At 39.9% G+C, this 10,733-nt stretch overlaps 1 protein-coding gene and 1 pseudogene across 1 annotated transcript in view; one reads left to right on the top strand and one right to left on the bottom strand.

The window, feature by feature from the left end:
• The window catches only part of GPR107 (G protein-coupled receptor 107), a 109,595-nt gene that overhangs the window by 60,270 nt on the left and 38,592 nt on the right, over positions 1–10,733 (top strand). The window contains exons 11-13 of the mRNA XM_006892457.1: positions 761–834; positions 1,243–1,360; positions 4,735–4,865. Of these exons, the coding sequence (XP_006892519.1) occupies positions 761–834; positions 1,243–1,360; positions 4,735–4,865 (323 nt within the window). The remainder of the gene's footprint in view (positions 1–760; positions 835–1,242; positions 1,361–4,734; positions 4,866–10,733) is intronic.
• On the bottom strand, positions 7,490–7,927 carry LOC102871788 (annotated as a pseudogene).

Genomic DNA, 10,733 nt, shown 5'->3' with positions numbered 1-10,733 from the left:
GGGGTTGCACCATTTTACACTCCCCCCAACAGTGAATCAGGGTTCCAGTTTCTCCACAACCTCGCCAGCATTTATTGCTTGCTGTTCTGTTAAATTTTGCTATTTTGACTGGGGTGAGATGATATTTCTCTCTTGAACTATATAATTAGTGAATGAAAGGGTCTTTGACTCACTTAAGTATCTAGTCACTTGTAATAGAATGAAAGATACGTAAAGAAATTGATAATCACTATTTTGAGTTCTGCTAGGGGACATTTTAGCCACAGAACTGAAACATTCTACTTCAGTTAAAATGCTTTGATGGTCCAGTTAGCTCTAAATTGGTAGCTTTCTAAATGGAAAAGGGGGGGAGGCGGAATGAAGCTGGTTGGTTCACATAGACTTTCTACTTTCTGACTTGTTTACTTATGTAGACAGCAGTATTAAATGATAAAGTAGTTGAGTGAATTCCATATGGAAAAGATTTGTAATTTGAATCTTGGAGATTTTAAAGAAGAGGATAAATAGACATTTGTAAAAAGTGAATCAGCAACATCAAGTGAGAGAATTGGACTGAGTATTAGTAATAGATCTTTAATAAAGTCTATCAAGCTACCTACTCTGATAATGCTGATGTACTTAAATTGTGAATTGAAATGTGAGGTGTTAGGGAGTGAGATGGAGACAGGGCATTGCTATCGTAGGATACTCTGGTGTAATTTGCTAGTTCACTATGTGCTGAGACATGTGGCCTTTCTGAAATGCATTTGTTTGATTTCAGATCGACTATCACTACATTTCCTCTCAGGGCTTTCCAATTGAAGGCTGGGCAGTTGTGTACTACATCACTCACCTGTAAGTACACAAGATGACTCATGAGACACTCATACTGTGAAATGACATATAGGGAAATGTAGGGGAAACTATGACAGGAAAAGACAAAGTTGACTGGCCTATTTGGTCCCTGCTAGGCTGTGTGTGGCATACTGTCTGTTCACACTTGAAAACTTGGGACCGATGGCATGCTGCTGGGAGTGGTTCCCTTCCTGCTTGCCTGCCTGAAGTGGCTAGAACTCTGGTAGAGGGAAGCATAGCTGACAGTGTGTGTGGCAAGTAAGACCTTGTTGAGCACTTAGAATGAATTTTCTGAATTTGGCCCCTTTTGTAGGAAGCATGAGAATTCCTAGAGTAAAGTCTGTAATCTAACTTGTTGAGTGAGAGCCCGAAAATCCCTGCTGTTACCTGTTTTTTTTTCTTTTCCAGTTTGAAAGGAGCACTGTTGTTCATCACCATTGCACTCATTGGCACAGGGTGGGCTTTCATCAAGCACATCCTTTCCGATAAAGACAAAAAGATCTTCATGATTGTCATCCCGCTCCAGGTAAAGGAGCCCTCGGCCTTCTCATCCTCGTTCCTTTCTTCACTTACCAGGACTCATCTCCAGGCCGCTGGGATAGGGGAGTCCGTTTACCAGCCCCAGAAATCCAGCCTGTGCCGTTGGTGTTGAAGAGTCTCTGTAATTCTGACTGTGGGTAGAAATCAGTTCTACTTTTACCAACTTCCGTGCAGCACTGCTTCCCCTGACCTTTTTCATTAACAGTTCAGGTGCCACACGTTAAAGGACACAGTCCCCCATGCTGACAGCTAGTCCCAAAATTTCACACACTTGTCATACATTTGGAGGCTCCACAACACCCACACTTTGGGGACCACCTGGTGTCTCCCTCACTTCTGATCAGTTGCCTCCTGCTAGTTACTCAGGCTCAACGAAGTCAGAGAACTCACAGAAAGTGCTGTACTTAAAATTACAGTTTTAGGATAGAAAAAAGGGGGGAGGGCAAAAATGAAGAGATGCATAGAGCAAGATGTGGGAGGGTTCCAAAAGTGAGCCTTCTGGGTCCCAAAGAGAACGTGTTACCCTTCCCAGAGCAAATGGCTTTTGCTAGTCATGAAGGTCAAAGAGATTCATTGTCCAGAGCTTATACTTGGGGGAGCTCTCATTAGTCATACAAACTCAGGATCCTCTTTCTTAAGGTTTGTCTGTATTACAAGGTGACACCATAGATCTTTTTTGCCTGAACATTACCTCACTTGGCACAACCTATTAAGTATGATCTGGTGTCTTCGCTGAAAATACTTAAATCTTACGTTGTCAAATTGATGTGTGGGGGTTTTGTTGTTGTTGTTGTTTTTTTTTTTTACTTTTTTAAAAAATCATTTCTTCACATTTCCCCCCATCCCCCAACAATGCGTCCATCCCTTATTCCAGATTGTTGTCATACTACATTGCTTTTTTTTTTATTAGATTTTATTAGTTTTAATGAACATTTACAGAGATTTTGGGTTTTCATTCATTCATTGTTGCACTGTTTTCTCCACCCTCATCCCCAGTTCATTCTTCTCCCCCCCCCCAATGTCTGTTTTAATTGTCCAATTGCCACAGTGCTTGTCAAAGCCAGTTCTGTTTAATCTCCTTTGTCAGTGTGTCCTTTGCCATTCCCTATCACTCCTCCCTGAGAGAGACTTCACCCTGATTCATAAGGAAAAGGGGACGGCGTATTCTCTTAGCTACTTCCTGCTGAAAAGGGACGCTGTGGGTTTCAGGGTGAAGGTCTTCTCTCACTACTCTAAAGGGCCCCTTTGGCAGTAGGAAACACATAGACTATTATGGAGATTGATTTTGGAATTTAGATGCACTGTTATCAATTGTGCTTAGCCATACATGTTCATATACTTGAAGATGTATCATGGAAGTGTTGCAGCCTAGAAGATACAAATTTAACAAGTTAAAAGTGCATGAGTCAAAAATTGAAAAGCAATAATATTCTGAGTAGAGGTTCTAATAGTGGCACAAATCAAGTTACAGAGGTTAGGTGGTTCCATTGCCATCCTTACTCTAACTTAATTCTTTTTTTTTAATTTAAATTTGTTATTAATTTCAGTGAAAATTTACAGAGGCTTTGGATTTCCATTCATTCATTGTTGTAGATTTGTCCCCTTCCAAGGCTCCCCCCCCAGCAGACATTACCCTCTTGGAAAAGAAAAAGAAAAGATTCTTTCATTATTTTACAAACCCTCCCCCAGGTCCACTCCACCATGTAGCATCGCTCTAGACTCCTGTCATGACCGAAATACCTAATCACATATCTCTTTTAAAAAGAGCTCTTTCAAGATCTAAGGACAGAGACCAAAACCTTTGGATAAATTTGATGTAAATTCACATATTGACAAAAACATAAATTTCAAGTAATTTCACTGGGCAGTGCTTACTTTCCTGTCTTCTTTAAACTGCCATGTTGGAGCCTAGACTTTTTAAAGAAAGCTACTGAAAAGTTAGGGAAATATTTCCATTTTTCTTCTGGATAAGTTTGCCTATAATAAAATAACTTTGGGTGAAGCATTTTAGCTACATAGTGATTTCATTTCACTTTGAGTAAAGCAGCATAGATACAGAGTGATTTTAATAAATTGTCTTAAAACTACAAATGATACCAATGATTCTTCTCAAGATTGATTGTGGGATAAAAACAGTTGCTGCACACTTCTGTGCTTTGCACTGAGGCTAAACTTCAAGGTTATAAGCTTCTTGGGAGAAAAACCTTGTCTTGTTTTGGTGGCCTAGTTGTAAGGAGCTGTGCTGCCAAACCACAGTCACACAGTTCAGATCCACCAGCTGCTCTGTGGGAGAAAGATGGACATCCTCCTCCTTTGTGATTAAGCTGCCTTTGAAAACCTGCTAGAGGGTCAGCTGTGAGTTGGTTCTCACTTGATGGTACACAATCACTTGATGGTACACAACAACAACATGGAGAAGCAGAACCTGGACATTTCTATAAATCCTGTAATAAATAGAGTGGTTCTAGTAGGAATACATAACTGCTCTACTCTGCTGGACCAGACACATTGGTTTGCTAAAATTGCTCTCATTAGCTAACATCTTTTGGTGTGAAATATAAATGTGGCGGGTGGGAGAGGAGGAAGCTAATTCCCAGAGCACCCAAGTCAACATTGGTGCTTGTTGACATCATTAACAGCAAAGGAACTTTGACATCAGTAACACTGACCATATCTTAGTACTAAATGAATGGTATAGACCAATTGTTAAGTTTCTAAGAAGATAATAATCACCTCATGTTGAAATTACCTGGAAAGGGCTTTATGGCTGAGATGCATCTTTATTGGATATTTAAGGAAAGGAATGTGACAGTAGGAAAAAGATTCACAGGGAAAAAAACATGTAATGCTACTTTCTTTTTATTTATCCTACAAGATCTGTGGAACTATTTGGGCTTTTTGGCTGCTGAACTACAAGTTTTTCTGGCTGTAACGTAGTTCCCACAGGCAGCAACTTCTCAGAGCTTATAACGGATGAGACTTGAGTGCTCTTCCCATTTACCACACTGGCTCCCTGTTGTCCTTTCTCTTAGCTGCTCCTGTCCACCGTGCTTTGAATCCTCTTCATTTAGTGTGAACTCTGGTTGAGCTGAGTCTTCGTAGTTTACTCCTTTTTTTGCTTCCTCAAAAGATACACACAGGTTATACAGATGATCACTTTGCGGAAACAAAGACATAAGAAATACTAAATATGCAGAAGTTTTGAGTATTTAAACATAGGGACTCGTCTGAGAACTAGTCTGAAAACTGCTAACTTTTGACCTTGGGGAACTGCTCAGAGATTCTGAATAAGGCATCAGGAATGTACAAAATGTTTTTTCCCAACACTTGGCCACCTCAGTGATTTCTTGTGTCCTCTAGGTCCTGGCGAATGTGGCCTATATCATCATAGAGTCCACTGAGGAAGGGACGACTGAATATGGCCTGTGGAAGGACTCTTTGTTTCTGGTCGACTTGCTGTGCTGTGGCGCCATCCTCTTCCCAGTAGTGTGGTGAGTTCCCTGCATGGAGGAGGTCACATGGCACTCGTTTCTCAAAGCCCACGGCTCGAGTGGCCAACCCCAGACTGATCCAGATCACACAGGGCATATGTTGGTGGTGGTTGATTGTTTTAGATTCTTAAATTATTTTTTAAAAAAATATAGCTTCCTGGATCACAGACGGACCTAGATCTTCTTCAGGGGTGGCATCCTGCAATTTGTCAGTGTTAGTCTCCACTTGATTCTGCAGAAACCAGTCTGGCAGCATGAGCTGGCATTTAGTACCGTTCTAGACGCTGGAGAAGAGTCTGGGAAGGAGACTTGTGTAAAATCTGGTATTAACAGCATGAATTTTGGAGGTGGTTGGGTGGGAAGAAGCAGTTTGAAGAAGTCATCCCATAGATAGCCTAATCTTGCCAAGTTAGAAAATGACATGTGTTAGCCTAACACTAGTGATAGTTCACAGCACATAAACATTTTTTGTATCTTCATAGTGGTTTGTTTCATTTCTGGAAATGAAAACTTTTAGATGTATAGATTGCACTACTTAAAAAAATTTTACTTTATTAATTTTAATGAACATTTACAGAGATCTTGGATTTCCATTCATTCATTGTTGTACTTTTCTCCCTGCCCACCCCTCCGCTCCAGTTCATGCCTCTCTTTGAAAAGTAAAAGAAAAATTCTTTCATTGGTATACAATCCCCCCGCACTCCTCCCACCTCCCTGAGTCCACTCTACTATGCAACCTTCATTCTGGACTCTTGTGATAACCATTATACCCTATCATATATCGCTTTTAAATTGTTCTCTTCCTCTTCTGTTTCAGTGCAGTATACATAATTTATCCAGTTTTTCTCAGTCTTACCCCAACCCTGATTTCAGTCCCATTCTACAACAATGGCACCATGCAGTATTTGTCCTTTTGTGATTGAGATATTTCACTCAGCATAATGTCCTCCAGGGTCACCCATTTTGAATAATATTGCATGAGTTCCTTGTTTTTCAATGCAGGGTAGTATTCCATTATGTGAATATACCACAGCTTCTCTAGCCATTCGTTTGTTGATGAGCACTTAGGTTGTTTCCAACTTCTTGCTATTGTGAACAAAGCCATGATAAACATGGGTATACATATATCTGCTTGGATGTCGGGTATGGTCTCTTTAGAAGATTTCACTTTGATTCCTGTAAAGAAATTATGCCAACTCAGTGGTGGAATGGAAGGAATATCCTCATGAAATCACATGCAGAAGGATGGGAATGTGTGGTTCCTTGTACGAGAAGGAGGATGGTGACGTAGTCCCTGGGGGGTGCACTACAGACCCAGCTGCTCTGAGGGGGAGAGGTGGGAAGTCTCTTCCTGTATGATTTACAGCCTCTGAAAATCCACTAGAGACTCAAGAATGAATCAGTTCTGCCTCAACGGCAATGACTTAAGCATGTATTGAAAGATAGGAAGTTAGCAGAAAGAAAAAATTTACTTTACCATTAATCTAGTCCCATAGTTAGATTAAGCAGGTGAAAAGACATTCACTTGCTTCCATTAGAAGGGAAAAACCTCACTGCCTTTGAGTTGGATCCAACTCCTAGTTGACCCTCCACTGGATTTCCCAAGGCTGCCACTCAGGAGAAGATTGCCCATCTTTGTCCCTTGTAGCCACTGATGGATTCGAACCACCAGAGCTCCCTTTGCTTTTTCCAAAGCAGATCACTGGCTCTTTTTGACAGCGTACCTCTGGTGGATTTGAACATGTACTTCTTTGGTTGACTGCTGGACACCTTCAGCGTTTGCACCATCCAAGGACTCTGCTTTCAAAAGTTCATGCTTAGGGAGCTCTGGTGGCCTAGTGGCAAGAAGCTATACTGCAATCCCAGAGGTATGTGGTTCAAATTCACCAGATGCTCTGCTGGAGAAAGAGTGGCAATCCCCTCCTGTACCAGTCAGATTTGATTTGTCATTATACACACACAAAAAAAATAATAATAATAAATGAAATGTTTCTGGTACAGGACCAGTAATACAAAAAAAAACAGTGTACAAGTACATGGCTAATACACTCATTTTGCAATACTGCAACTTTAAGTACATATTGTTGACTATCCATAGTCCACACAGAGTTATAACTCCACACACACTTCAACAATAACATGTTGACATTTCCTAAAAAAACTACTTTTAAAAAAAAGGCATATGCCAGATGTTCCCTCATTTGACCAACTCCATCTAAGTTTAGATGTGCAGAACGGCTTAGATATATCCAGAGTAAGCCACATGCAACATAGTACTTGCTCAGTTTTCTTTTTTTTTTAAACTTTTTTTATTATTTTTTGTGCGTGTACCGTCAAATTGGATCTGACTGGTACAGGAGGAGACTGCCCCTCCTTCTCCAGCAGAGCATCTGATGGACTCAAACCATGTACCTTTGGGATTGTAGTGCAGCTTTGATCAGTTTTCTAAAATAAGGTTACAGGACAGTGACAGATAAGAGAAAAAAACATGGAGGAATGAACTCCTAATTACTGTACATTCATATTCTTTTGTCCGTAGAGAGAAACCTTTTACAGATAAGTTACAAAGAAAGAAAAGGCAAATAGATTTGTACAAGAAATTGAACACATTCTGTACAATTTCTTCACTTTGCTGTCATCATTTGTACAAACTCTTCATTGTTTACTTGCCCGTCACCATCAATATCTGCTTCCCTGATCATTTCATCAACTTCTTCATTTGTTAACTTCTCTCCAAGGTGTGTCATCACTGCTGCACTAATATCGCCATTGCCATCTTTATCAAACACACTGAATGCTTCTCTAATTTCTTCTTCACTATCCATATCTTTCATTTTTCTTGCCATCATTGTCCGAAATTCCGGGAAGTCACTTGTGCCATTACCATCAGCTTCTACTTCATTAATCGTGTCCTGTAATTCTGCTTCTGTGGGATTCTGTCCAAGAGACCTCATTACAGTTCCCAGTTCCTTTGTTGTTATAGTTCCATCACCATCCTTGTCAAATAGTGAAAAGGCTTCTTTGAATTCTGCAGCCTGCTCTACAGTCAGTTGGTCAGCCATGCTGCAAGTGCTCCTGCTCTCCAAGACGCGACCGCACAACCACTCAGCTCACTTGCTCCACTCGGACTCTAACCTGAACTCTGTCACACATCACTCAAGGACAGGAGTTAGTTCAACAGACAACTCCCAGCACAGAAGAGAACAGATGAGTCTAATTACCACCTCTTCCCACCTTTCTCAGGACTAAAATATAATTGTTACATACATAATTCAGGCATATATAACATTGGATAACCAGCTTTGTCTTCAGATTAAAAAAACACTTTACTGTCGCTACTCGTACTGCTATTAGAATAGTAAAATGTACATCTGCTACTATCAGAATAATTGAAGAATATGGGGTGTTAGTGAGCCCCAGAAGAGCAACACGGATCAGTTTCTTGCCACTAACTAACTATAACACTCAAAAAGGAACCAAAGCAATTCATTGCCCAGTTGTAACCAATTTTACCTTCTCCAGTGGGTTTATCAGAGACTATAAATCTCACTGGAGATTGCCCATCTTTTCTTCTTCGGAGCAGCTGGTGGATTTGAACTGCTTACCTTTGATACTAGTCCACTTTGCTTATTCAGTAGGCCAGTAGAGCCTCCTACCATGATAATACACATCATGAAGTTTGCTGTAAAACCTAAAAAAATTAAGTACTAAAAGTGTAATTTTATAAATACTATGCTTTTATTATTGGTAAATATTTTTTAAAATTTGAGGTTACAATATATACTTTAAAACTTGCTCCCGTTTAATAATTCTTTTACATATTATTCTGTGACATTGGTTAACACGGTGTCAGCAGTCTCATTTCTCCTCTGTTGTTTCACTTCATCCCCGTTAGTCTTAACTCATTGCTTTCTAAACATCTCATCTATGCTTTATAGTTATTTTTGTCCCTTTGGTCTCAAAAAAACCCCTAATTTTTTAAAAAGATGCCATACTTAAGGAAGACATTTTTTAAAAATTCGGCCTAACTTCCACTTAAAGACAGCTTCAGGCAGTGAATGGCACATTTCAGGGCAGTCATCTTGTGGATTCCCCCAGCCTCAGTGGGTCTAGTAAGTCACAATTCCATGGAAGTTTGATGTTCTGTTCCACATTTTTTCCTTATTTATCAAGATCCACCTATTAGTTCCCTGATGGACATACGTTGTAATGGGGACGAGCACCATCCAGTTCTGGTCTCGTGTGAGAGGAAGCAGAGGTTGATGAAGGCTAGTGCTTCTGCTGTCCAGTTGCTACTCCTGGATGTCCTCCTTCCTTCATTGCTCCAGGCCAGCAGGGACCAGTTGTTGTTCTCCGGCTGCTCACAAGCCTCTCAGACACTCAGCAGTACTCACCACACTGGAAAGTAGGCCAAAACCTTTAAAAGCCTGATTGTCTGGATTGCCCCTCATGATCATGACCCTAATCCTTCAAACCGAGAAAACTTGTTTAATGAAGTGTTTGATTTTATCTAAATTGTATCACCAGCCATAATAAATAGTCCATTTTTCAGAGGGGAAGGGATTGGGTGAGGTGAGATATTAATTCTAAAACTAAATATAACATAGTCACCAATTTGTCCCTTTGCTATTCTACAGCTTCATAGTGTCTTTTACATTAATCAGGTTATATAGTTCTTAACCCATATTGAATATCACCTTTCTCTTAACCATAAACAAAAATTCACTATTACCTTAATCAAAAGAATAAAAAGACAACCCACAGACTGGGAAAGAAATTTTTGAGAACAGTGTATCTTTAAAAAGTCTGACATCTCACTTTAAAAAGTCTGACATCTCGGGGAGAGAAGTGCAGCAATGAAATTCAAAATCTCTGTAAATGTTCATTAAAATTATTTTTAAAAAAAGTCTGACATCTATTTTATATATACATATATACACACATATACACATACATATATAAAACTTAACATGTTAACAATAAAGCCAAATAACCCAGTCAAGCAGCAGACAAAAGACATGAACAGATACTTCGCTAAAGAGGATATCCAACTAGATGACCAATAAATTCTGGAAAAGTAGGTCATTGCCGCTAACTACTAAAAACTAAACTAAAACCCCCTTACAGCCTTTAAGTTCATTCTGACTCATGGGAACCTTCTCCCAAGTTTCAGAGGCTGTAAATCTTAATGGGAACAGATAAGACTGCCTATCTTTCGCCCCATAGAACAGCTGGTATATTTGAACTGCTGGAGTTTGTGTTAGCAGCCTAATTCTCTCAACTCGTAGTGACCCAGTGAACAGCACATCTGAACCTCGCCTTGTCCCACACCATCCTGACAATCTCTGTCATGCTCAGGCCCCCTGTTCCATTCATTGTGTCAGTCTACTTCTTTGAGGGGTTTTTTGTCCGTTTTCATTGACCGTATCGTTCCCAGCATGATGTTTCTTTCCTAGGTCTTGCCTGTCAACATGACCATAGTATGTGATGTGCAATTTTAGCATCTTTGCCTCGTGAGCACCCTGATTTTACTTCTTTGAATATAGATTTATTTGTTCTTTTGACAGCCCTTGGGATAGTCAGTACTCTTCACCACCACCACAAATCAAATTCTTCTTTATTCATTATTGAATTTTCAGATGCAAACAAAGCAATTTAAAATATTACTGCTTGGATCAGGTGCACCTTATCCTTGAAACGGACTTATTTGATCTTTAGCACTTTGGAGAGGACAGCACATTTTCCCAGTCCAACATGTCTTTTGATTTCTTTCTTTCTTTTTTTTTAAATTTCTTTATTTTTCATTTCAATGAACATCTACAGAGATTTTGGAATTCCATTCATTCATTGTTGCACCCCTCTCCCCGC

The sequence above is a fragment of the Elephantulus edwardii genome, unplaced genomic scaffold (assembly GCF_000299155.1).
Source record: "Elephantulus edwardii isolate Elephantulus edwardi_28Jun2011 unplaced genomic scaffold, EleEdw1.0 scaffold00116, whole genome shotgun sequence".
In the NCBI taxonomy this organism is placed as follows: domain Eukaryota; kingdom Metazoa; phylum Chordata; class Mammalia; order Macroscelidea; family Macroscelididae; genus Elephantulus; species Elephantulus edwardii.
Note: the sequence above shows the minus strand (reverse complement) of the source record. Positions and strands in the feature narration are given on the sequence as shown.